The sequence below is a fragment of the Scleropages formosus genome, chromosome 19, assembly GCF_900964775.1.
Source record: "Scleropages formosus chromosome 19, fSclFor1.1, whole genome shotgun sequence".
Classification (NCBI taxonomy): domain Eukaryota; kingdom Metazoa; phylum Chordata; class Actinopteri; order Osteoglossiformes; family Osteoglossidae; genus Scleropages; species Scleropages formosus.
Window position 1 is genome coordinate 16,024,369 of NC_041824.1, and position 27,998 is coordinate 16,052,366.

At 45.0% G+C, this 27,998-nt stretch overlaps 1 protein-coding gene across 1 annotated transcript; it reads left to right on the forward strand.

The window, feature by feature from the left end:
- The first annotated feature begins 5 nt into the window (after positions 1 to 5).
- On the forward strand, positions 6 to 27,997 carry c1qtnf12 (C1q and TNF related 12). The gene is made up of 8 exons (XM_018760349.2): positions 6 to 1,148; positions 14,296 to 14,397; positions 16,554 to 16,665; positions 16,864 to 17,045; positions 20,237 to 20,345; positions 22,616 to 22,709; positions 26,696 to 26,774; positions 27,448 to 27,997. Exons 1-8 carry the CDS (start codon positions 981 to 983, stop codon positions 27,544 to 27,546), a joined length of 945 nt encoding a protein of 314 aa, XP_018615865.1. The 5' UTR covers positions 6 to 980; the 3' UTR covers positions 27,547 to 27,997.
- The last annotated feature ends 1 nt before the right edge of the window (position 27,998 follows it).

A 27,998-nucleotide genomic window follows, 5' to 3' on the forward strand; every position in this document is an offset into this window, starting at 1 on the left:
AGAGAGTGTCGGAGTGAGCGAGACAAAGCAGACCAACAAGGACCCACCGCAGATGCAAGGACAGAGTGCGGGCAGAGGGGAAAACTGCCTGTGTTTCTGTCACCATTTCTCGGAACCAGGACACGGTGGGGAAACAGCGCTTGCAACTGACCTACAGGCAAGCGGGTGAGCGGGACCCCTGAGAGGAAACTTCCTCAGATTTATCCCTTCTGCGGCTGCCTGTTTTTGAAGTTTTTTGGAGGCTGCCGTGGGGAACCAATTTTCCCCTTCAAGGAAAAGAAAGAAAGGGGGAGGCCAGAGGCTAAGAAAATTGGAACATCTCCAAGTCACGACTATCACCCATCCCTACCCTCCCTAACAAAACCTCCATGCCCTAAAGATTTTTTGCTTTTTCTTCCTGTGGGAGCCACGTGTGAAGACTCGGAGAGTGAAGACCGCGGTCCTCAGAAGTCCTGAGCCGCCTGGAGCTCCGGTTCGCCTCTGACCAGCACACAGAGAGACCCGGGCATTTGGCATCAATCCTCGGTCCTACCTGCCTAAAAGTACAACACCCTCCTACCCCAAACTTAGACTCCTTTTACCCTTAGCCCCTCCTCTCCCATTAGACACCCCCCTATGGAGCAGGAAGCGTGAAAAATCTCAGTAATGGGTTTATTTGCTGTCAGACCTGCGCTGATCTGTCATTTTCCAGGACTTTTCAACTTGACGGGTTTCGCAGCTGAGTGAACCACCTGGCTGGATTTGGAGGCAGTGCTGGTCGCTAAAGTCCTTGAGACTTCCCTCTCCCTCTTTCCCCGCTGGGTTCCTCCCTGAATCCAGCCTACAACCAACAGATCCCCACCCAAGGAGGAGAACTTCTTATTTTGTTTTTTTTGGGGGGTCTTTTTCAATTCAATAGTATACCGTTTGGCTTGCCCCTTACCCATTCTGGTATTTGCTTCCCAGTTGTCCCTTCCCATCAGTAATCTCTGTGGCTCAAGATGAGGTGCTGGCCTCTAGCAGTGGTAGCTGCTGTCTTTTGCACCCAGTGCCTTCTCCTTGTTGATGCCAAGAAGGAGAAGAAGAGACAGAAAGAGAGCACCCCTCAGCATACCGAAGCATACAACTCCTCCATGTCCAACAGCGAAGAGGTTGGAGGGAGCTCCAAGGTAACACTGTCAAACCCCTTCTGCTATCTGTGTCTTGTTTCCTCTGTCCATTTCATTACTGTTTCACTCTTTCTGGACCTACTTTCTTATGGACCTTCAAAATGACCGTCTCCTGCCAGGCTGTTAGTTTCAGAGTCCTCTGCACATTTGTAAACATATTTCACAACAGTACGGTCTAGTAGCAGACATGAAAGGGGCTTACAAACATGCAATCCACATGGAGATTCCAGTCTATGATCCATGGTCAGTACTTAAGCTGATCATCAATGGTGAATTTCTTCAATCGGAACTTTGCTGTTCGTCTTACAACATACTGTCTGACACTTTTGGTGTTATTGCATAGCACAAAGCTTTTTTAATTAGTTTCACATACTGATACAGTGCAAGTTTATGCCCTCCGGAATGTTCCTGTAGATTATTCATGTGAAGCTGTGATTGATGGAACGCATTCGCACATTTGAAAAAGGTGCAAAAGACGCACATGAGTAGAAGCAACTGATCCAGCATCTGGAAAAACTGCACGTAGATGCTGATTCCTGAAAACGCGCTTTTTTCTCTGGCAGGCTTTTTGTTTATTTAAGTCCACGGTGACATTTGATTGATTAAGCAAATCTATGTGGTGGAAAAAATATTGCACTTCAGCATAGTACAATAAATTACCTTTAATATTTGAGTTTGTGAGGGGGAGTGATTCAGAAAGATGCACCCTGTGGTAGGTCAAGTTGAAGGGAGAGACTGGCATGTGAGTACAAGGATGTAAGGAATCTCTTAATATTGTTAATGACTGGCTCCTCAATTAGCCACCCCCAGTGTTCCACTATTCTGTCAGATTTTGAAATTAAGCAAGAGATCTTCAGACAGAGGTGCTTTTTGCCGTTCTATTCCTTCAGCAAATCATTTATGTCTATGTACACTTTCCCACTCCCAAAGCATTACTTCTCACTGTTATTTTCATTCCATATCAACCTATGAAAATATGCAGTATGGAATTTCTCCCTTTTAAATGTATCCAAACCTATGGGATTTTCATTTGTTGTTGAACATTTTAGTCAGAGTGCTCTAAATCACTTGCCTAAAATCCTTAGCTAAACTATCCGTCAGTCAATTACCTGCTGAGAACGCTTCGCGGAGCCCAACCAAGCAAAACTGGCACCTTCCAATTAAAACAAATAAGGTACATGGATATTCCGAGAGGAGAATGTGGGACATAATGTAGCTCCTCTGAGTCAAAGCAGTGTTAAGTGCCCAGTGAACGTGTGGTTTAGGAGATTATTTAAACTCTGCTGTACTGTAAACAAGCTGTGTGCCTGCACATGCAAACAGGCACCATGGTAAAGGTATGAGGCAAGAGGGCCCCTTTTTAATTACAGATAAGTGCTCTTAAGTTAGTTGGGCAATCAAAAACAAACACTGTAATGACTGTTTATTTTCTCCGAAAAGGGAGCGTGTGGAATATGTAGATGGGCAGTTTCGGCTGTGACAGATTTATGGCGCTTTGCTCGGGCAGAAAATATTCTTCTCAGTGAATTAAACATGGATTTATATGCAAATGATGAAGGCAGTTTTTTGGAAAAAAAAAAAAAAGGCAAACCACTTCAATTTATGTAGAAACTCCTATTTTTGGTTTGTTCCTCCAATAATGTTTGTGCTTGAGGCTTCCATCAAGCAGTTTGTTTTTCTTTCAGCCCACCCATCGTGCTGGCATTCTCAAATGTCTCCTGCTTCCCCTGCCACTTAGATACCAAGCCCCCCGTTCCAAGTTCTAGCCCACTGCCTCGGAGTGCGTGTTGGCATGGGCTGCTGTCGCCTGTTTGAGACAGGGGAGAAAGTCTTCTTGTGTCCAGACGCTAGACTGGGAATGAACTGAACCCCTCCTCGCTGTGAGCGCTGTTTATTTGACTTAGTCTTGGGACCCAGCGGAACCCAGGGAGCCTGACCTCATGTCTGCCCCCAACAGCAGGAGGCAGCATCCCGGAGGGACCTCTCTTTTTGCCCCCCAGTGGTGCCTTTGAATCCTCCTCCTGTGCCCCCTACCCTTTTCCTCAGAGCAGGCAGCCTGCCATGATGTCATTCCTGGGAAAGTGAGGTGGGGAGGTATTTAAGGATGTTGGGCGGTGCGGTTCCCAGCCCATTGATGCTGTCAGTCAGGGGCCGGCCTGTCTCCGCTGTGTCTGGGACATCCGATAGGAGTGGCTGTTGCACGGAGAATCGGGGGCAGCAAGCCCTTGTGAACCCCTCACAAAGCCCTTCAGAAAGGGACCTGAAAGAGGACACTTTGATGAGGATTATGGGCCTCTTACGTCTTAGCCTCCTCTTCCATTGCTCTGCAGTCTGACGCTAATGACATAATCGCTATTAAGGACCACTGTCGTGCCACATAGCGTCGCCTCAGTGAGTGACTGGGGGTTTAAGCTTCGAGATAGGGTTTCTCCGTGATGAGCTGTGCGGCGCAGGATGTGGGCAAAGTGCTACTGCCGCATGGTTGGGTTGCATTGTTTGTTTGGTTTGATTTGCCAATGTCATTAACCAGGGCAACACATACTGCTTAGCGTCTATTATAATATTTTAATACACACACACACACACACGTTTTTTATTCTTTGACTAACTGTAACACTGTACAACTTATTGGTCTACTTTTGCATCGGAGATGTTTGAGTGAGCTCTGCACACTTGGGATGAGCTGGCCTTACCCTGCCTGCTACCTTCTTACACCCCTGCACTTAAAATTTTTTGCTTCTTGAAGTCCAGAATCGTTTCATTCAGCTGGGACTCGAAATGAATGCCACAGCACAACTAGCTTTCTTCATGTACCCAGAGCTAGTTTTGAATCTGGCAATGTTCACTTTCTCATAGGGAGGTGGACAGGGATACTTTTGTCCAAGGTGGTGAAGTTGTCTGTGTGTAGTCAGTGCTTTAATGTGAGATAATACTTAAGATTCAGTTATAATACAATATCATCCTGCGATGGACTGGCATCCCTTTCAGGGTGTCCCCTTCCATGCCTAGTGCCCAGTGATTCCAGAATAGGCTCAGGACTGCCGCAACCCTGACAAGGACAAGCAGTCAACACGAGAGAGTAAGCGAGTAAAACATCTTGCTAAAGGTTGACACAAGTACTGTGAAATGTACTCCAATTTCTAAAGTACAGTGGCTTCCATGGTAGCAACCATAATCGGTTCCAACGACACCGAGTTGGTAATTCAGCAAACTACCCTGTAAAGCATAGCCTGCGTTTTTTTGACTGTATGCCTAAATTTCTTTCCTGAAAATCTGTACAAGACACATAAGCACAGTCTGCAATATTTTAGAGTAAGGATGGTGCAACATTATGGACCGCTGTACTATACTCTGATTTCTTGCATGTTCAAATGACCCTACATTTGCTTTCAATTGTTGAATGAATATTTTTACATCACAGTATATATAGAGGGCACCTTATTATTTTGCTTTGAGGTTCACGTTAGAGCACATTGCACATCAGAAAAAGTGAAGGTGGACTAAGTTGCAGGATGAGAACATCAGCATGCTCTCACGAGGCCATATTTAGCACTGTTTGGCCTGGGTTGGGCTCCAGGTTCTAAGTATTAGTTAAACACAGCCCCCTAGGAGAGCGATTCTGTTTCCCTCTTCCTCATCCATGATTAATGGGCGTGAGCTGAGGGCCGAGGGCCACGTGAACCCCACCTTCCCACCTCCGACAGCACTTAAGCGTTGTTCTGTTTGCACTAAAAATTGTGTCTCCAAACTGGATTCCGTCGGGTCCCCAGGGCCTGGACACTGAGAGGTTGTCGCCACCTCTGGGGAGTTGACGGTGAGGGACGCCGACAGAGACAGAGTTCTGAGGTTGTCAGAGAAGTAATAAAAAGCAGCAAAAATGCTAAAATTGCTTTAGTTCAAGATCTACTAAGTTATCATACAGAAAATATATTCAGAGAAGTTCGACGAGAGGGTGTTTCGAATCCTGTTCCTTATTTTCCTCGGAGAGTCGCATTGGTCAGCCACCTGATATGCAAGATTGTTATCATTACTGAGATTTGAACGCACAACCCTTCGAATGAAACTGAAGGCTACTAGTTTCTCTGCTCTTCGGACAGTGGAAAGACTTGCCTCTGGGAGGAAAACCATGAAAACTTGATCAATGATCTTATCGCAGTTTCTTTACTCTGCCAACAGGCACCCTTTAAGCCCCGAAATGTGAAATAAATGTTTTTAAATTCAGAAAAGTCAAAGATTAATATTCTATTTGGGTTTATTTTCACTTTAATAGCACCTGATTGATGCCAGATTTATGGAAATCCCTTAATCTAGGCTGATACCTATCATGTGCTGGTCATGTTCCTCAACCTCCGGTTCGCACCGAGGCGTGAACTGTGGCAGAACATGACTTCGCTGCAGCTCTAGATCCTTGGAAATCCATCTGCATGTAGAAAGACTTGTCTTGACGAGCAAATTAATCATAACTAGGTGAGATTTAGAATACCTGTCACCAAACTGCTGTTCTGTTTGGCAGATTTGCGAAGAACTGAGGACCTCCATGCAGATGTAGCCACTATTTCCCTTTTCAGAGGGTAACAAGCAAAGGCTCGTTTCCATCTCAGGGACGTTTCGGTGAGGGATCACTGACTGCGTCTGTCCATATATCTTTCTGGCAACGAGTCCTTACGCTGCAGCAGTGCTGCTAACTGAGGTATGAAGAACCTCAAACATATCACCCGTCAGCGACTCAGTCCTTCTTGTGCACCATGAAACTGAAACCTCATCAGTGTATATTTAGACGCAGCGTAGGCAAGTCGCAACAGAAACAGTTTCTACCTGTCTTTGCTGCTCAACAACAGTCAAACACTCACTCACTCAACGTCACTAACTGCCCGTCCAAGTGAGAGTCGCGACAGAGTCCGAAGCCTATCCCGGAAGTATAGGGTCCGAGGCTAAGTAGGGTGCATGCTGGATGGGACGCCAGTCCATTACAGGAAAAATAGGCAAGCTAATACATTATTTCGTAGAGTTAGTGTTATTTTACAGTGTACTCGGGCGTAGCAGCTGTCTTAGCTGGAAATCCCACTAAAAACAGGGTTTGATCTGCAAGGCCTCACAAGCGTGAGCAGAATTGTAAAGTACCTATCCAGAATTATACTGTACCCATGGCATGCGCTACCTGCCATTGTACCATGAGGGACGCCCTTCACGGGGGCTCTGACTCGGGGTCGCTGGCCGACCGTCCCAGCTCACCTACCACAGGCGGCAGGGCAGTGCGCCCTCCCGGCCCAGCGACCCGCACGCTGTAATTTGCGCACAAAGCAGGTGTTATTCTCCGCTCGGGCCCTCGTTTGCTCGCTAGCTTTTTTTTTATGACGAGAGGAAGGCAGGATAATCCCCTGGAGATTTCATTATAAATTTTACGACTCACACTCTCGCATGCCTTTACAAGCATGGAATGCATGCGTGATACACACATAAAATATTCAAACTATGTTTATGCTGCAGCCACTTTGAGGTGGGAAGGAGGTGCTGAGACAACGTGAGACCTCATTATTGGGACATATTTATGCTACCAAGATGTTTGCCTTTGTATTGATGTCCTCCAAAATGGACCTTCATTTATAGGTGAACATGGGTGATGGTGAGTGATTTCCCATTTCTTTCATGGTCCCCACGGCTACGTCACAGGAGGAAGGCTTTCCTCTCAGATAAAGACAAAAGACGCGGCGAGGCTTTCCAAGGTATTGGACTTGGAGAAAAGTGACTCCTCGGTGCTGGTTCATACTCACGTGTGTGCCAGGCTAAGAACGCAACAGCTGAGTTGCTTGAAATGAAGTAATTTACCCTGCTTGTTCTATCTTTCCCACACAAAACAATGGCTCTTTCCTTCAGTGTGCTTCATGTGGACTGTCACCTTGCCAGTTATTAGGCTCCCCTGTGTTTCTTAAAGCTTCTAAAGCAAAACTTTGGCACCAGCAGAAAGCGCAACCCATAAAGTTTGGGATATGGAATCTAATGCGTTCGTGAAAACCCCGTTATACTGTATACATTCCCTTGTGAGCGGAACAAGCTGTGCAAGGTAAACACTTGTCATGACTGCTTCAAGCTAATGTCTTCTTCAAACAAACCAAACACTTGCTTTTCAGCTATGGACATTTTTTAAATGCTCTGTGGGATCCCTTATTCTTGGAAGAGACCTGCCAGAGGCCTTTGTTTAGGAGATGCATTATGATGACACACATCTAGCACTTCGAGAGTACTTAATGATCTTCTGTATTATGCACTTTGTTTACCCACGCCTATGGTGTTTTCCTCTACACTGGGAAGGTGCTTTGTCTTCAAAAACACGAAAGGAGTGACAAATGAACTTATGGCGTGCTGTGCCACTTTCAGTGTGCGGTTCCGTCAAACCCACGACTTGGCAAATCCGTGCTTAAGCCCCAAGCACGCTGCTGTGTCGTGAAGTGAATCCAAGTGAAGCAGTGTGGAGCAGCTTTGCTTTGGGGGACCCAGGTTCTTCCGTGCTGAAGGGGAATGGATGGTGTTTGGTAGGGGCTTAAGTTCCTAAAACTAAGGGGTTCTTAGCCCTCCGGGATGGGAGGATGCTGCGGTTAACGCACCCATCCAGTCATGCGTGGATGACTGCACAGATGACTGTGTGGGAAAGAGGGGGGCACCTGGATGGCTTCAGTGGATTGGAACACAGAGGGTGTTCCTCAGAACTTCACATGCAACCTGCAGGGAATGGCTAAACTGGAGAGAAAATGCCGGAAGGAAGAGCTGCTCTAAGCCAGGGCTTCTGGGTCACCAGGAATTGTGCGGAGTTGGTACAGCAGCACCATCAGAAAGAGTGAATCAGAGCCCGAGAAACAGGTTTTAACAGTCATGTTTATGTTCTGCTGGCTTACTGCACCCACAGCAAAATTTCTTCACCTTTTTTATAGCCCCAAATAAATGCTCACTATTTTTTCAAACGAGATGACAGAGTTTAAATGAATCACAGTGTAAAATACGTACACACAACTACAAGTTGCCGCGGCAAAGTACACGTACAGAATGACCTTGAATTTCATGAGCAACCAACCAGATTGATCGTTGTTTCATTTATTAGCAGAGATGTTGTCTGAGTGCTTTTTCCCACACATTTGCTTTTAATTGTGTATCATTATAGTTATCACTTACATTCCATGTTTAACGGTTCTCTATAAATTTTAAATGTTCTGTAGTAAAAAATTGTGAAGGATGCTAAATGGAAACAAAGGGAGTTAACTCCTTAAAGGTAAAACTCAATATCCTGCTTAAAAGTAAAGCCACTGAGCTCCTCCATAGATTCACACACACTTAAAGCACCTGTCCCAAGCAGGGTCTCGGTGAACCGGAGCCTAACCTGGCAACACAGGGTGCAAGGCTGGTGGGGGAGGGTACACATCCAGGACGGGACACCAGTCCATCACAAGGCACCCTAAGCAGGACTCAAACCCCAGACCCACCAGAGAGTGGGACCCAGCCAAACCTGCTGCGCCACCATGCCCCTTGCTCCGTGGCTTCAGTTGACCATTTTCAATCTCAGGGCCAGTTCCTTTTCCATTGCACTACCTACTGGCTGTTGTACAAATAAGGCAGTCTGGATGCAAAAGGGTTGTTAGACAGTTAATTAAAGATACTGTAAGATGATTATGTTTAATGTTAATGCTCTCTTCTATGATAAGATTCAACAGGCACACCCTTAACCCTAACCCAACCCTAACCCTAACCTTAATTCTAACCTTAACCCTAACTGTAACTCTAACCCTAACCTTAACCCCTAACCCTGACCCTAATACTACCCCAATCCTAACCTTAACTCTGACCCTAACTCTAACACTAATCCTAACCCTTAACCATAAACCTACCTCGATCACATACACCGGCTAACAGGTCTGTGGCTGAGGAAAAAAGAATATAATGCTATATATTCTGTGTTCTCTGGTAGCTGGCAACTTGTAAAAGCAAAGATTTTGGCAATGTTAACGAAACTGCTAAAAAAATCAAGTGACTGCTGGGACATACTGTGTGCAGCCGAGCTTTCGAATGTTGGCCATGTGTTGAGAGGCACTTTGCTGAGGTCACAACCTCTCCACTTGACATGCTTATTTGGTTCTGTTTCAGAGAGCATCCGGGTTAGGGGTTAGGGGTTAGAGTTAGAGTTAGGGTGAGGTATAGCTTAAACCTGCACTGGGCATCTTTACTGAAGAGCTATCCCCCTGGCCTGCCAAAAGCAATGTTTTGCCATGCAAGCTTTATAAAGACGTGTAATTGTTTAGATGCTGCACAGTACTTAGAGCACTTACTTGCGATGAGCTATGTGACTGTAATCGTGTGTGTGTATGTGCGCACGGTGCTGTCAGGCTGTCAAGGGCAGTGGTAAAAGTGTAGATGGATGCCAGCTCAAGACTAAATAAAAGACGGCCGTGCCGACCGAGGCTCCGGCGAGCCGCGGAATTGTTCTGCCGTCGCTGTTAAAACAACACAGATGCCTCCTTGCACCAGCGCTTTGTTGACAGATGTGACACTGTGTCGTCTCTCAGTGCTCACCGCAATCATAGAAGGGGAAAAAATAATAAGGCACCCGTTGATTTCGCCGCCACAAGCACGCCGGCACCTGCGTCCGGCTCCAGGCCGAAGGAGACGAGCAGACTTTCGCCGACTCCGCGCGTCTTGCGTGCAGAGCCGAGTGAAACACGCAAGGGAGCACGCGATGGCTTGATGGGGAGGGGCCCCTGGAGGCGCACGCCAATGTACCGACGGTGCGTTCCGGCTCTCTGCCCGTCTCCCTGCGGCGGAAAAACACGTCCCTTGACAGACACACGCCAAATTCCCTCGGAAAGGGCGAAGTCTGGGAGCGGAGTGGATGGCGGGATGGCAGAGGGGCTGCCTGACCTTGGACTCAACGCTCTTCTCGCGGGGTGCTGCGCAACACCGGCTCGGTCCTTTTGTATCTCATTCTGATGTAACTGCATAATGCTTTCGGGGGAAAAAAAAAAAAAAAAAAAAAAAAAACGAGGAGCCAAGATCTATTGCTGTCCTGACACGTTTCTTGGTTTTCCTGTGAGACGTGTGTGCAAGCGTGCGTTTCTGGAGCTGGAGGCCCAGCATGAAACCCACAACCCGATGACCTTTCAACGGTTATTGGCATATTCTATCGTTCCGAAGCTTCCTGTTGCGAAGCTGAACGGATTCCTTTTTTTGCCTTTTCTGCGGTCCTTTCTGGGTCAGGATATAAGCGAGGAGTTTGTGTAATTTCAGAGAGAAGGAGTGAAGCACGCGCTCCTTCACACAGCCTGTCAAACACTTGACTTGTTTCATACCTGTTAGAGGCAATAATAACCTGGCCTTGGTTACAGGCTGACTTCCGACAATATAACAAAGTCCTCGAGGCACAGCATTAATCTTTTAATTACAATGGCGTGTGCAAACAATACATGACAAAAACAAGGAAAGAGGGGGCAGCTTGCTGGCACAGGCTTGCAGGAGTTTAACTTTTATTTCCAGCGGTGTGTGAACGCAGACCTGTGAGTTAGTAGCACAAAGCCATGAGGCCCAGGGTTGTCCACTGGGAAATGGAGCGAAACTAAACATGTATTAAAATACTCACAGAAATAAAGATTCCGCTGTGAATCTCTTGCCTTTAAAGTTCATGGTGAAAACTGCTGCCCGGTAAGTTTTTCTTTGAGAATTTAGTCGAATTAGAAAGTTAAAGACTTAGAAGAGATCGCAGAAATTCAGTGTATAGCCTTCTAATTTCTAGTTCCAGAAAATATGAAATACTTATGAAGTTAATCTGAAATTAATATGAAATGACTCCCTCAGAGTAATCGATTATTCAGTGAGACCCACATGGTTCTCAGAATTTCAAGCCTGCCTAATTCAAAATCCATCTGGAGATGATTATTATTATTATTATTATTATTATTATTATTATTAGGCAGATCTCTCGTAACACCTCAGACTGATCTCTGTTAAACTACAGTACACAGGGTTTACTGTCCACATACAGCATATCCTGTACGATACTGGTTGCCTTGATGTGTCTCTGCAACAAGAGAGTTTGGCTTCTTTATTTTTGAAGAGTAAACATCTGCAAAGTTCCGCTCTGATTTATCCTTGTAGACATGCGGTAAGAGTGTCCGGTGGTGCTCTTGCGCTCTCCAGCAGGCTCCACGCGTGTTCGATCAGGGCCGCCAGTGAGCGCGTGCAGCTCTAACACTTCACATCCGAGGCATTTACAGCGAAGCAGAGCAAAAGTGTGGCGTAACTTTACATCAGTCTGATACGCTTGTTCTGCTTTCTCTGCAAGTGATGCATTTAAATGATAACGATGCGTATCTTAAGTCTCAAGGCATTCTTTGTGCTGTTATGTAGGGTGTTTAGTCGCTTGTTTGCTTTTCCCCTTTTCGCATTGCTCCCATGTCACAACATTGTAAAAATCTAACTCTCAAAGTTATAAAGAGCCGGACGGATCGGCCACAAGCAGAACGTTCAGCTCACCTGGGAATTATTTTGCCTTCTTTGTTGTCTGAACAGCAAATGGCTGAAAGCTGCTCGCTGAGAGTTTCACAAGACCGCGATATACCAGTTCCCTAAAAGTAAGAGCAAAGTAAGAGTAAAGTTTAAAGTATAACTTTATTAAAAAGTATTACTGTTGGGTAGAACTTTTTAAATATTTAATGGATTTACATGTCACTTCACCAAAGTAAATAACATTCACTTGTTATTGATATAAGGGGGGTGCGGTGGCGCAGTGGGTTGGACCACAGTCCTGCTCTCCGGTGGGTCTGGGGTTCGAGTCCCGCTTGGGGTGCCTTGCGACGGACTGGCGTCCCGTCCTGGGTGTGTCCCCTCTCCCTCTGGCCTTACGCCCTGTGTTACCGGGTAGGCTCCGGTTCCCCGTGACCCCGTATGGGACAAGCGGTTCTGAAAATGTGTGTGTGTGTGTGTGTTATTGATATAATTAACATTAAATACATAATAATTACTATTTAATTAACATTAAATAACATAATTAACATTACTGCAAAAATATCAAATATTCAAAATCTTGCTAATTCTCAGAACAACTTGCGCAGGTGAAGAATGCAATTTTTAACCTGATAAATAGATTAAATTAACAGAATTTTAAATGAGGTTGTCTAAAGGAAGAGCTGTAATTTCATTTTTATGTGTATTTTTTCACAGAAGGACACGCACTAACTTTATATTTCTGACATCATTATCGCTCCTCTTCCTATGTCTTCCGGCACATGAGAAAATGACATCGTTCTCTCGGACGGCATTTAGGGCATCCGTTCAGTTTATTTCATCTGCAGTCAAAAAGATAAATACCACTAGATACGCAAAAATGAAGTAAAGCCAGTTTACTCCAGCAAACTGAAAAGACAAACAAGGAGTGACTTTGTTGCCTTTGCGAGAAGCGGGCTTTCGGTGAAGAGCGATCCTTGTTAGTTTAGCAGATAACTGAGCTGGGCCTTGCTGCCAAACCTAAACAAATTCCATTTCAGACAGCTCACCTCTATGGCTCAGCCCCTATCTCACTTTCCATCTCGAACGTTTAAGGAAGGGCTGGGGCAGAGCTCCGCGCCGGAATCCGTGTGCCGCATCGGTTTCCACCTCCAGATCAAATGAGGGCTGCGAGATTGCTCACATTTAATTCACTGCTACGTTGTGTCACCTGTAAGGCTGACACTTCACGTGTGGATCTTTCATCATTTCCATAACAAAGTTTTTTTTTTTTTTTTTTTTTAAGAAAATTTGACCACGGCGAGCTGTCAGATCATTACAATACTGGGCTGCAACCAACTATTATTTTCATATTATTTCCACTGTAGTACCAGAAAAGCATGCTTTCTGTATTTGAAAATGTTCTGCTGAAAAAAGTATTGGGTCTCTTTCTATGTGTCCGTTTATAAATAGTTCCTGTATGTATAAATGCTGCGTAAGTATGTACTCAATGTATGTATATGTTCTATACATGTAATTTTTTCGAAGGATCACACCGTCAGGGTGTCTGCTTTCTACCAACACGACATTCCTATTACACAACTAGAAACTGGCCAGCTTTATACAGCCCTGTACACCTGGCACATCATGGTGGGAGATACAATACCTGTGTCAGCAGGATGTCAGCAATGTGTCACAAACTAAAGGGTCCGATTGCCCTGTGTGGAACTCCTCTGCTCCATTTGGCCAACGAACATTTTGCTTGCGCTTGATGAGAAGTTTGGGTGAAAGCAGGTTTATTTTATATCATGCATACATGGATGGACATGGCACCTGAGAGAACAAAAAAAAAAAAAGACATCGGTCGTTGCTCTGTTTAGAGAACGGGGAGAAAAACATTGGTTCCGAATGAAAAAGAGACTGCGTGCGTTTGGCAGTGTGCGGCAAAGCAGCACAGAGAGAATCGACTGCCTCCCTCCCTCTCGGAAAGGAGGAGAGAAAGAGAAAGAGGGCATAGAACTCAACCTGCCCGTGTCTGGCACTCTTTAATGGTATCTTTAGGCAAGAATTTCCAATGGTTTGTAAGCAGAAATTATGACTCATTGGATTTGGTTACGTCGTTTACAGTACTTTGCATTCAGAGCCGGTGGGCGAATGACTTCAGACTTAAATATCTGATGAATCTAGTAATTAGCACTTTTCTCAAAGATGCATTGTAATGGCGGGAAAGGATGTCTGGCTAGCTAGTGCTTGTCTGTTTTCCACAGTGGGCTCTAATGAACTCAGATATGAACAAATATGCCATCTCCTGAAATGTCCTCACATCTTTATAATGCCAAGTATTTTAACTAACTAAGCTATATGAAAAAAGGAAAACATCAGTCTGTTCTAATTTTAGAAAATGTACTGATTAGTAAAAATATTTCTATTTATTATAGGCATAATGAAATCTATTCTTCTTTTGGCTTCTTTCAGCCCAAGCGCGGTTTACCTTGAGTCAGTGTAATTAAGAGTTACTCCATCTCTGGGATTCAGCGTAAAAGTTTAACTTCTTTTCATTTCTTTTACTTGATCTGAAAGGTAGTCTGTATCGGGCAGAGGATGACCCTAGAACATAGCTCCATCACTTTTTAGGTATCAAGAAGCAGCGGGGTGTGTGCACGCGTGACCAATTTTTGACTTCATGCAGAGTGAAAACCAACGTGTGGACCCGCTTGGATCATGGAAGGTGTTTGTTGAGCGTCCTGTGGGCAACTTCCCGGGGAAATGCAAGAAGCGGAAGAGGCCACTAGTAAGTACATTGGAAAAAAAAATTTTATGTGATTTGGTGCAAAAATGAATAGGTGTGATTGTCAGGTGCAAAAAGACTTTTATCGATAAAAGTCACACTGCTGCCCTGCTGTATGAGTTCTTGACCTGTTTAAAGGTAGCAGGAACAGAATTTCTAAAGCTCATCTAGATTTATGCTGATGTGGATTTGATGGTATTTCTCATTTGCACTTATAAGACTGAGGAATCCAATGGGAGTGCAGACTCTGTAGTCAGAAGAGTTCAGCAATAGTGAGTAGTTTAACAAATGTCATTAATGAGACTCTTGCAAATATTGGCAGTTTTATCTTGATCTTGTATGCCAGTACAGACTTCCCTTGAATAATGAGCATAATTAATGATTTCAAAAGATCTGCTTTAAAGTGAATTCTTGTAAAGCTATTACCATTAATTGAAATGGGAAAAATAAATTATGCACTCCCGAGCAACAAAAGGTTCATGCCAGAACTGCCGTGGGCACTTAAGTACGTTCAAAATCACTTACACGTAATACATTAGCATTCTACTTTTTTATATCCTTTCCCTGTTTTTGTTTTATTTATTTTGCTGTTTTAGTTTGTTGTTCTTGGGTGGCATGGTGTCACATCTAATGGACCGTGGGTTCGGCAATGAGTTTGAATCTACTTCAGTCTCTGTGTTGTTTACAAGTCCTTGTGTTCTTTTGAGTTTCTTCCTGCTGCTCTGGTTTCTTCCCACAGGACGAAGACATGAGTTTCAGGTGGATTAGTGACTCTAAATTGTATATAGTGGGTGGCTGTTTGTGCGTGCGTTCAACAGTAAATGAGTGTGTGATTGCAATAGACTGGCGCCCTGTCCAGGGTTTATCATTTATTTTATTATTTTATTCTGTTGTTCTAATATTATTGTAACTTTTAAATGTTAATAGTGATAATAAATAGCTTCAGAATTATCTTTGTTGTAAAATGCTTTGAATGTTGCTTTTTAAGTGAACTATGTAAAATACATAGAAATATTTAAATAAAAATATTATTCCATTACATTTCCACTAGCCAATAGTTATTATTATTATTGCACAACACAAGGCAATTCTTGTAATTGCTGTTACGACTCATGATACTAGCTCCTCTTAATTAAATTGTGCAATTAAATTGCACAAACTATTCATAATGGAATTATCTTTCAGGAGAATTATGTGTACTTATATTTCATTTCCAGTTTTAAGCTGATGAGTAAGGCTGTCCTTTGCCTTCAAACTTTTTAGCACTTTATTTTGGACTTTTTACTTTAAAACTTTTTGACAGATGACAAAGAGTCATAAGATTTCTGAGAGATGCCTGCCAGCCAGCACATAGTTAAAAGACAACTGAGATGAGCAGAAGTTACACCCCATATGGACGGAAAACTGTGTGAGAGAATAATTTATGCTGCCTGTTGAGGACTACGGAGGTCATGCATGCAGGACCATGTAGTGTTCCCGCTGTTACCAGGCGCTCTGGCTTCATCTTGCATTTTACCCTGTGCCCCGAATCCCGAACAAAATATACATACACATATACACACACACACACACACACACACCTTCTGAACCGCCCATCCCATAGGGGGTCGTGGGGAACCAGAGCCTACCCGGCAACACAGGGCATAAGGCTGGGACACACCCAGGACGGGATGGGACGCCAATCCGTCACAAGGCACCCCAAGTGGGACTCGAACCCCAGACCCACCACAGAGCAGGATCCGGTCCAACCCACTGTGCCACCACACCCCCTCCCGAACAAAATATTCATGTTTCAATGTTTTGAATTCCCCGACAACCGCTCGCCTTGTGTGGTGACTGAGATCACTAAGGCTTAGCTTTCTGTTCACATAAGGCATTTCTCAAAAGTGTGACTTTGTAGATTGCCAGATGGCTTTTAGGATACAAAATACATTTTGTCCTAAGTTTGAAATGTGGCAAAAGGATATAAAGCATTTCACTGCACGTCGTACTGTGTATGGTTGTGTATGTGACAAATAAAATTTGAATTTGATTTGAATTTGATTTGATTTGTATGTTTCACAGGCAATGGGTTCATCCTGTCATTTGTGTAAAACATGTGATTAAGGGTTCATTAGGAGCAGCCTTTAACTTCTTCTCTGTTCTTGTTTCCTTGGCAGCCAGGACCCCCTGGCCCTCCTGGACCCCCGGGGCCACAGGGCCCTCCAGGATCACCCGGGGCAGTGGTCACCCAAGAAGTCTTGCTTCAGGAGTTTCGAGAAATGATCAAAGGTGTGAGAACAGACACCCATTTTTCAGTTCTGCCCAACCACACCAGACTAAAGATGAATAAAGGAAGAGTGCCACATAAAAGTGCCACCATATAAATTCATCATTCAAGTTTTTCTATGCAGAAACTGTGCAACATGGTGACAAGTCCATACCTTCAAATATTCAGAACCTTACTGTGAATCCTGGGTTCTCCTACAGAGGCGACAGAGAAACGGGCAATTGCAGGGCAGGAGAGCAGCCCCAGTGAGTTGCCACCTGCACTCATTGCCCTGGATGGCATGTCCTCGAACCGCAGGATAGAGCACGCCTTTCATTGCAAGCTAAAGGGGCCTGTCGTTGTGGACAAGAAGACCTTGACGGAGCTGCAAAACTTTCAGACGGTAAGTCTCAGAGTGGATGTTGGGAGACCGTTACTCTTAACCAGGCACCTACCCAACCCCAGCTGGTCTTGTGTTTGACTCGTTCGCCCACACTGACCCTCAGTCATGAGGACAGCCCAAATCCAGAACTGCCATTCTGGTAAACAGTCCAACGGCATCTTGGCACTGCACGGTTTTTGCAATTGGGTCGTTCGTTTCATTGGTAACACGTACACTGTTTCCTGGCCGCAGAGCATAGCAACGGTCCTTCTGCCTGATGCTCACAAGCTGCGAGACAACGTGCCGGAGATAAACAGGGCCGCCTCGCTAGGGTCCAGCGAAGCGGGCCGCAGCCGAGTGCGGATGAGCTCCTCTTGCAAAAATGTTTTGCTAGCCAGTGCCCCACGTCGCTTTCTCGGTGGCACACAAAAGGCACTCTGTCTGGGATTTGGAATAGCCAGCAGAAAAAAGGGGTGCAAAAATAGAGACGCCTTGAAACCGCATGTTGGAGTGGAACGGCTCCATCCCGTGACACACTGACGAGGACGGTGGAGGTGGAGGGTGGTAAGACGCTTACATAAACCAAAAAGCAAAAAAAAATAAAAATAAATACATTACAAAAAAGACGTGAACATTTGAGTTGTGGCATCTGTCCTTGAGCAGAGATGGCACGATACATCAGCGGTCAGCTTCGGCAGGCAGTCAAAGACAGTTGTGCGAATGGCAGGCTAAGGCTTCAGGTCTAGGATGCAGTCCAGACATAAAGCTCCCTGTGAAAGTCAGTTGTTTAAATATTCCTTCATAGCAATTATTTAAAATGTATATCTACGTTTTGTGATTGTCTATCAGAGCTTTTCTCTCATCAAATTTCCATGTGATATTCAGCATAGTGGGGGTGCGGTGGCGCAGTGGGTTGGACCACAGTCCTGCTCTCTGGTGGGTCTGGGGTTCGAGTCCCGCTTGGGGTGCCTTGCGATGGACTGGCGTCCCATCCTGGGTGTGTCCCATCCCCCTCCGGCCTTACGCCCTGTGTTGCCGGGTTGGCTCTGGTTCCCCGCGACCCCGTATGGGACAAGCGGTTCTGAAAATGTGTGTGTGTGTGTGTGTGTGTATTCAGCATAGTTTGGGCTATGTTTGCACATACACATGATCAAAAACTGAGGAAGAAACAAATGTTGGGGTCTTAAGTGTGTTTAGTTTATGTATACATGTGCTTGTGTGTGCAATGCACGTGTCTTTGTGGAGGTGCATAAGCACATCCTAGTGTGTTTGAAGAGAAATGACACTAAGCCCCTGCTGATTCTTGGACTCATGGTTAAGTGCCTAGATGTGAGCCTTGAGGCACACTTTGTGTGTGTGTGTCTATTGTTTGAACTTCTTCAGAAACGTCTGTGGATGATCATGGCCCAGCTCCAGCAAATTTAGACGTCTGAAGCCAGACTCCTGACACAAACTAAGGACTGATACCATATACAGTAACCCCACTCTGCAAACTGTTGGCTCCCTGTTTCTCAGTGAGAAATTAATCAACTCTTTTTTGGCATACTTTGAAGTCAGGCAACAGTATGTGTCCGAACTGGAAAATGACGAGTCTCTTATTGAATCGGGCTTCCTTGTGACCTCACGCGGCTGTTAACTCCCTTTTGAAGGAGAACGCGCGCCAGAACAAATTAAGACAACAAGTGAGGACACCGAGGTGTTTGGGACCTTTCGCAAAAATGGGGAGCTCACAGCGACCAAGGCTCATCATATCCAGCTAAGTTTGCGTGGAGTTCCCATGTTCTGCCCGTGCTCACGTTTCCTCCAGGTGCTCCAGTTTCCCGAGCAGTCCAAAAATATGTTTCAGGTGGACCGCTGACTAAACTGCCCATTGTGGATACTTGTATGTGTCCTCACCCTGTGGTGGACTGGTGTTCCATCTAGGGTGTACCATGATTAGTCTAGTACCCTATAAGTGTTCAGCTGAGACATGGGCAAATTAATCTAGCTTTTGCTAGATCTTGGTCTTCAGTGAGAAACACACAGCGATTATATATTAACGTGTTAACTTTTTCGAGATGGCGTGTGTTCCTTTTAACTGCTGAAGCACACAGCTCCAAGATTGCTTATAAATGCAGTGCGGTTAACGCAAGTCCTTATCTCAGGATTACACATTGGTTTTTAGGTCTGCTTGTACTACTTTAACCTGCTTTGCAGGCCTGCTGCATAGCCCTTCTCAGGGCATCCTCAAAAAAAAATAGAGGCAGAACTATACGCAACGTGTGTGTTCCATGGGCTAAAAGAGGCGTTTTTTGAAGACCTGGAAGGCGTCACTGGTGACAGCCTTACTGACGTTCCCACCTAAACGCAGGGCTGTTTCAACTCGACCTCCACGAGTTTTGTATTAAGCAGCAAAACAGAAAAAAGGGTGCGGCGCGGAATGAAATGTTTTCATAGAGCGAGCGCATGTGCATGTGTGTACGTCGCGCGTGTGTATGTGCTGCACTCAGTCGTTAATTCCTGCTGGTGCTATAATTACTGTCGGTGCGCTGTGGACAGCCCTGCCCCGTCGGGTGTATCTAATTAAGAGAGATTCTGTGGGCACTATGGAGATACCCACACCCATCGCACTGCCGCAGCCATCCCTCCCCACCCCAGCAGAAAACCCCCCGGCAACGACGAGGCTTGCGGGTGGCTTGATCCGTGCTCATTTACTGGTGCCTTCCAGGAATTAAAGTCCTCCCAGGACCGGAGTGGCTCTGCTCCCCCTCTTCTTAATTGCAGAGCTTCAGGCTGTCATCGCTTGGCTTCGACTGGATTCAGTTGCTTTCATTCCTCTACAGGAGCACCTCGCTGGCTGCCCTGCCCAGTGCCTATCCATCCTTCTTGCATCAGGCCCCAGTTGGTCCATCAGTAGCCACTTGCATTCGACCAAAACAGTTCAGAGATGGTCTATCGTTTCCTTTTTTAACCACTTTTAGTTGCTGTCTTTATCCCAATTATAGAACGGAAACTGTCAGCATTTATCCCCTCGTTATAGTTGATTGCAGCTTAATTTGCATTGGCAATTTATGCATTCTGAACACACAAATTTCTCTGTGTCAATAGGTCCCGGAAGTGTTTTTTCATCTTCTTTCATAATAACTAAGTAAGATTGAGGAAATCCCAAACCTACTCCTGTCTCTAAGGCTTTTTAATGTCCCTAACCCTTCCTCATCTTCATGTTTTTCCAGCCTCCGGCCAAGGGTGCCTTCCTCCGAGGGATGGGTATGGACCAGTCCACCGGTCGCTTCACAGCACCCGTCACTGGCATTTATCAGTTCTCTGCCAACGTCCACATTGGTAAGGCTGTTTCCTCAGACAATCCATACTATGGTGCAACTCATTTTAGCACTGGACAAGTGGGGTGTCCCATCTGTGAGACTTACAGGTTGATTTGTACTGTGTGATTTGGACCAAAGGGGAAAACGTTGCCCAAATACCGTACTGCTGTATACGTTCATCAGAGTAGGCAACTTACTGGTGAGAGAGCAGTTCAAGTCCTGCTTAGCTGAAGTGGTTCAATTAAATATGAATACGATATGAATCTCTGTGTTACATTTTTTTCAAAAATGCTGTGGAAAAAAATCGGCAAATCAGCCAAATAAAGTTAAATATAGCTCTCAGTTTCAAACTCAAGTTTATTTGATTTTCAGTGGAACATATTATTTTAAAATTTAGCTTGTCCTTGGGAAACAAAACAATCAAATGTCTACATAAAATGACATAGTGGCTGAAAAGTTCTCAGTAGTCCTGGCAAAACTAGTACTGTGACTGAAATTGCACATGGCACCCGCCTCCGCTATCTGGGCATTCTGTGTGCAGAGAGCAGGGCTGGAAGGCTGGACTCCATTCACTCTTCCAGTGGAACAAGCCCCTGGGACAGAGAATGTAAAATTGTGCTAAGCCTCAGTGCCGCCACTGAATATGGAAGTCCGCCTGGTGCGTTCATGTGACGAACTAATGCCAGTCGGCAATCAGAAGCGCTTAGGGTTAGTGCCATGCAAGCAGGCCAAAAACCAGTTACACGTCTCGTCGTACAGCCAGCCTAAACTCTGCAGAGTTGGGGGTGGGGGTATCTTATGGTCTTTTCCCCATCTTGCACTGCTGTGTGATGGCCTAAATGGGAAAGATGGGTGGCTGTGGGGGTCTGAGCCAACCAACTCTTGAAACATCGACACGTGTGTACACACACCTTATTTAACCATTGGGTTGTGTTCTGGTCAAATTTGGTCCATTGACAACTTTATACACCATAAAAATAAATAGTTTTATCAGATTGCTACAAGACATCCTTCACACCAGGCATCTGAATACACAACAAAACACCAGTTTCATTGAATTTCACATTTTGTACATCTGTCTTGTAAGATTTGGCCGGTTAATGGAAATGAGAATTAAATACCAAATTCAGGAGATTATATTTACATTTACAACAGGGGTGCGGTGGCGCAGTGGGTTGGACCGGGTCCTGCTCTCCAGTGAGTCTGGGGTTCGAGTCCCGCTTGGGGTGCTTTGTGACTGACTGGCGTCCCGTCCTGGGTGTGTCCCCTCCCCCTCCGGCCTTACGCCCTGAGATGCCGGGTTAGGCTCTGGTTCCCCACGATCCCGTATGGGACAAGCGGTTCAGAAAGTGTGTGTATGTTTACATTTACATTATTCATTTAACAGATGCTTTTCTGCAATGCGATACAAAAAGTACATTTTCGACAGGGACAGAGTTCTGGACGCAGAAACATGACTCTTCACTACAGTGAATTTGTCTCATAGCACCATAGACCAGTATACATTACACAAGTAGATGCATATACAGAGTTGTTTTCTTTAAATACAGATAACATGATACACGCTTATCGATCACTCAGGAAATCAGGGGAGAAGTGAGTCTTTAAATCTAGAGACATATTTGGCAGTTCTGAGTCGGAGTGGGACGCTGATGAAGTAGGTGAAATGAGCGAGCTGTCCACTTCGACAGAGAGTTCTCGACAGAAAGGCAGACCAGCTGGGAGGTGAAGGATCTCTGTTTTGGAGAGATTGAGTTGTAGGTGGTGATCAGACATCCAGGCAGAGATGTCTGAGAGGCAAGAGGTGAAGCGTGAGGAAATGTCTGTTATGGCTCCGGGGAGAAAAGAGAAGGCTGGGTATCGGCAGTGGTAGGAGAATCCATGGGAGGCGATGACAGGGCCAGGGGAAGACGTGTAGATTGAGTAGAGTAGGGGGCCCAGTACTGAACCCTGTGGGATGCCTGTTGAGAGAGGCTGAAGGGATGACTGGGAACCATGCCAGACCACTTGATAAGATCTACCTGATAGGTAGGACTCAAACCACTTCAGTGCTCTTCCTTTGATGCAAAGTACACACACACAGACACACACACACACCAGTGGTATCATTTTAGGTTAATGAGGTTTCTAAAATATAAATTGTAGCAGACGTGTCGAAGATGTGATAATGACAAGGAGTGAAACGATTGCAATCCACTGCTCAGTTTTGGACAGGAGCACCAAAAATAAAAAGCTATCTGGAGCACAAGCCAACGGTTAACCTCCTGCTTGTTTCTGTGCTCTCTTCAGACCACGGAGAGGTGAAGAAGAGCAAGAATCAGCTGCGGGCCAGGGACAATGTGCGGGTGCTGATCTGCATCGAATCGCTGTGCCACAGATACACGTAAGTGTTGGCTTTCTTCTCCCTGCTTCGAAAGCCACCCGGCTCTTACGAAAGTCCTGCTCCTCGCCGCAGCACAAGCAGAATGGTTTCATCTGGGCTAAGCTGCTGGTACCGTAAATCACAAGATGTAGCACTGACTAGTTTGTTTGCATGCTACCAGTTAGTTGCTTCTGTTTTGAGCAGTAACATACTTAAATATTTTCTTGAAAGTCACTTTGCACTAAAATAAACTAAAGGAAGCAGCCAGAAATTTACTGTGACTTTAAAAGTTAATCATTGTACATAATAATAAAAATAATAAATGCTAGTGAATGGCTGACATTCCAAATGTATATAATAAATCTCTGCATCTTTACAAATATAAATGTAAAATAAATAAGTTTCAATTCACACTGCTCAGAAATGTAACATATGAACCAATATTTACTGCATCCCTGATGAAAACCACTCAGCAATGTGTTATTCATCACGTTGGTTCTGTCTGGTGTCGGTCGATGTCAATTGAAACTTCCAAACAGACAGCAATAATTGCGGCAGGAACATTAGCAGCCTGGACTGCGTTCCGCAATTCCTCGGTTTGTTGCTGAATTTCTGCAAAGCCACATCCTCAGCTCCGCAGTGCAAATCTGCATCTGACCCAGTCAAGTACAAAGAGCACAGCTTATGATAATAACAATTATTTGTAGCTTTCTGTTAGCTCCGCTTGCAGTTAGGGCCATGTGGTACTCATTTGTAATTACTTATGCAACCGAATGAAATGAGGAGTACATGCCATCCCCTGCCATAAAACAAACAGGAACTGTAATTTTGCGACGTCTCAGAAACAGTTTAGTGGCACCCAGACAGCTTGGGGTTTTTAGGTTGTTAGTAGTTTGGCAGGTCCACTTTATTTCAGAATAGCACCTCTGTGTGCTCCATGCTGCCGTAATGACTTGCAGCAGCCTGTTAAATGGATCGGGGTTTAATGCCCGCTCACTTTTTGTTAATATCTGGAACCTGTGAAAACTTTGCCGTCCTCCTCTTCCTGTTGCAGAACATGTTCTCGCACCTCATGCTCCTGTGACCTCTGTAGACCTTGTGGTCCCACCTACGAGACGCCCGTTAGCGAAGCATACGGTTATAGGGGCTTGTTCCTGATTCTGTGAAAACACACATTCTGCAACGAATAACAAATGGACACAATTTCTACACTGGTTTATTATGACAAATGATGTTTTTCAGATTTCATTTTTGATACGTGCCTCTTATTCTTAGTTCTAGTGAAGCCATGGTGACATCACAGCATGCCCCACTTGTAGAACCATCCCAACTGACAGGCCTTCATTCACATTTATTAATGTAGCAGACCCTTTTCTCCGAAGCAACGTACACCTCAGAGAACAATTAAAAAAGTGCATTACACCAGCAGGAGAAATTTGAATGTAGATATGTGATTCTTGATTATAGCTTATTTGTCTCATACCATCATACAAACCAATACGCATTACACCGATAGCTGTATATAGGTTTTTTAAATGATTAAACAGATAACATAATACACATTTATTTAACATATTGGAGACTGGTGAGAACTGAGTCCAAAACAGGTGAGTTTTGAGACCATTCCTGAAGGTAAAGAAGGCTTCAGCAGTTCTGAGTGAAAGGGGGAATTCATTCCACCACATTGGAGCCTGAACTGAGAAACTTCAGGCTGTTCATTCTGGACCTTTTGCGTGTGGGACCACCAAGCAGGCAGAGATGGAAGACTATAGCAGTCTGGTTGGGGTGTAGTGAGAGATCAGGTCTTTTAGGCATCATCTAGTCTAAATTGTACAGTGCTCAGTTCTACGAATTTGTGGCAAATTTTTTTTCAGAAAAAGTACATCAAGAGTGCTGCAATAAAAGGAAATAATTTACACCGCAAAAACAGAGTAAATAGAGATGTTGGAGGGGGCGTTTGACTGAGCTTTTGTGTACAGGCTCCAAACCCCTTAGACTCTCCCACGCTTTAAAATGAAGAGAATGCAAAATTAAGCTCTTTGGGATGGCAGTTAAAAAGAAGACAAACATGGCTGTTTCACCATAAAAATGTAGCATTTTCCACTGAACAGGAGCCAGTGGTCTGAGCTGGAAGCCCGAGTGGTGTGCTGTGATATCTGGGCCTGACCACGATGGGAGGGCTCTGCTCCGGCTTTGTAAGGCAGTGAGCGCTCCCTTTCTCTTGAGATGCTGACAAGAACAGCAACCGTATCTCTGAGAAGGTTCGAGGGCCAGTGAGAGCATTTATTCGTTTAGCTGGCGCTTTTCTCTACAGCGACTTGCCTTGATTTACCCATTTAGGCAGAAGGGTAATTTTTACTGTATAAATTCAAGGTAAGTACCTTGCTCAAGGCTACTGCAGGGGTTGGGGTTGAAACCCCAGTCCTTCAAACACAAGGCAGTTGTTGTTCCTGCTTTCTTGAGGTACTGTATAGTTTCTTGGCTACACACACACACACACACACACACATTGTCTGAAACCACTTGTCCCAGGCGGGGTCACGGGGAGCCGGAGCCTAACCTGGCAACACAGGGCGTGGGGCTGGAGAGGGAGGGGACACACCCAGGATGGGATGTCAGTCCATCACAAGGCACCCCAAGAAGGACTTGACCCCCAGACCCACTGGAGAGCAGGACATGGTCAAAACCACTGCGCCACCGCGCCCCTGTTTTTTTGGGTAACACACTGAAAAATAGTCAGTATGTACTGCTAAATACTGCAAAACAGCCGGTAACTAATGTACATGGGTTAGATTAAGAAATTAATAGATCAATAGAGCTCCAGCTGTGTGACATGCGGTGGAGTGATGGCTGTACAAAGGCCATGAAATCACTTTCACGCCCTCTCAATGTGCAGCTTTACAAACTCATCATTTTGGGTTTAATTCTGAAGGTAAACTTCCTAGCACCTTAACGTGTACTAATTTCCTTCTACAACATTTTGTGCTGCAGTATGTGCGTGTTGTGTTGTACATGTTTGTATTGTATGTGCTTCTCTCATCTATTATTATTATTATTATTATTATTATTATTATTATTATTATTATTTGCCCTTTTATTTTTTTAAAGGCATTTTCACAAGTCATTTTCGCTGGGAAATTTTTCCACATAGTTATCAACGAGAGTTTGTAGAATGGCTGATCCTATTAGGCAATAAGCTGCAATGGTCAATGTGACCTGATAGGAGAAGGTGCCAACCACCTTTCTCGCTGGATGACCCTATTGGTGTCCAGTCAAAAGCTCTCCACATACTTACCCACTCTTGAAACAATGAAGGGTGGTAGCTTGTAACTGTGAGTATGAGACCTTGTGTGTGTGTGTGGTGGAGTTAGAGCTAATGATTGGAGTGTGCTACACTCTTTAACGGGAAACAGCTAGAGACAACCAGCTGGCACTTGAAGGAGAAGAGCGCCGAAAGGTTGGATGTCCTTCACCAGAGCTTTTTGCACATGTGCAAGGACATCTTCCTGCACAGGACTGGCGAACTGGATCGGGGCTTCCACCATCTGCATATTCTGTCTTTCATTAATGCAATAAGCTTTTTGGCACCACTGGATTCACCACTGCAATTAAGTGCTGGTTGAGATGAGGCAAGAAAAAAAAGCCCTCGGCTTGAAAGCGGTTAAAGAACAGCCTAATGACCTCGCCAGCAGAAGAACTGCGGTGTGTGTTAAAGCTTTGCTGGACTCGCGTGAAGGGAAAATGGAAAACGACGGAACTCAGTGAATTAGGGTAAAATGTGTTTAATGGGCAAACCCTTGTGTGGAAAACATTGTTTAACCGAGAACTATTAAATTCTTCAGTACAAGTTAAAGCCCTGAAGGCTGTGATTTATTTTATTTTTGAATATAAAAAAGCATCACTTGGTTTGGACTACTGTTGTTCTGGACTCTACTGTTAATTTTTTGGGGTTTGTCCAAAGACACTGACTGCGACCTCTGACATGCCTGCTCCTATTTTCAAAACAGGTCCTTGGAAATGATTGTGGGCTTGGAGAGCAGCAGTAGGATATTCACCGTCTGTGTGCATGGGCTGCTGGAGCTGCAGGTGAAACGACGGCGCAGGAAACAAAAAAGCATCAGTGTTGCAACATGTCACAGCGACATCTTATTATAACAGTGCTTTTTTACATTTACATAACATTTACATTTACATTTCTTCATTTTGCAGGCACATTTCTGCAAGGCAACAGACACAGATCATTAACTAGTATTCATATGACACCTTTATCCAAGGTGACTTACAGCACTAGATACGCCGCACTAAACTCCTTGGAATCATTCATCCATTTACACATACGTTTGCTCAGACATACACATAATTTAGTCCCCCCAATTCCTATGTCTTTGGACTGCGGAACAAAATCAGAGCATCTGGAAAAAACTCACGCCAACACAAGGAGAACAAACTCCACACAGACTGAAATGCGCAGCCCAGGTGCTGTGAGGTATCAATATTACCATCATAGGATAAGAGCTTTAACACGGATCTCAGCCAACATATAATCCGTATTGTTGGGACACGCTTCTACACAGTGTCTTTACCTGTTTTTCCTAATTTCTGTTTTTATTTATGATTGCATTGTTTTGGAAAGGTATGAACATGGAATCGTCTACATTTTAACTTGGTTTTGCTTACCTGCATACCTTCAGTGTTTTATGTCATGCTGATTTGCCCTTAGACTTATTCCCTCCTTTTGTCCTCCTCCTTCTGCCCCCAGGCTGGACAGTACACTTCCATATTCGTGGACAACGGAGCAGGGGCGTCCATCACGATACAGAATGGCTCAGACTTTATGGGGATGCTCATGGGCCTATAGCCCTGCCTGTGCCAGTCACCTACTGGGCTGCCATGGGGTTCATCATGTCTTTGCATGCACTTTTCTGTTCTGCCGCCCACCAGACCAGAAGCGGCCCTTTGGTGGAACCCAGGACCTCATGCGGCCGTCCGCCTTCGAGCATCAACGGCCCACATTCACCTGCTAGAGCGATGCGCTTGCCTTACCGCCAGTCTGGTCGCGCAAACAGAAGACAATCTCTGCGTCACCATCTCAGCGTCTCCTTCAACGAGACGTTGCTTTTTCACGTATCCTCAAGAGTTCGGCTCTCAGTTCACCATGGACGCTCCAGATGTGTGTAAATAAAACCAAAGCTACTGAAGAAAAGGGTGCTGGAGTGAGCAGAGGACAAATCCATCAGAATGGCGTTTGATACACAGCTCTTCTCGTCGAGTCTCCCGACTCTCCTGAGTCGACCGACATGTTTTACTTCC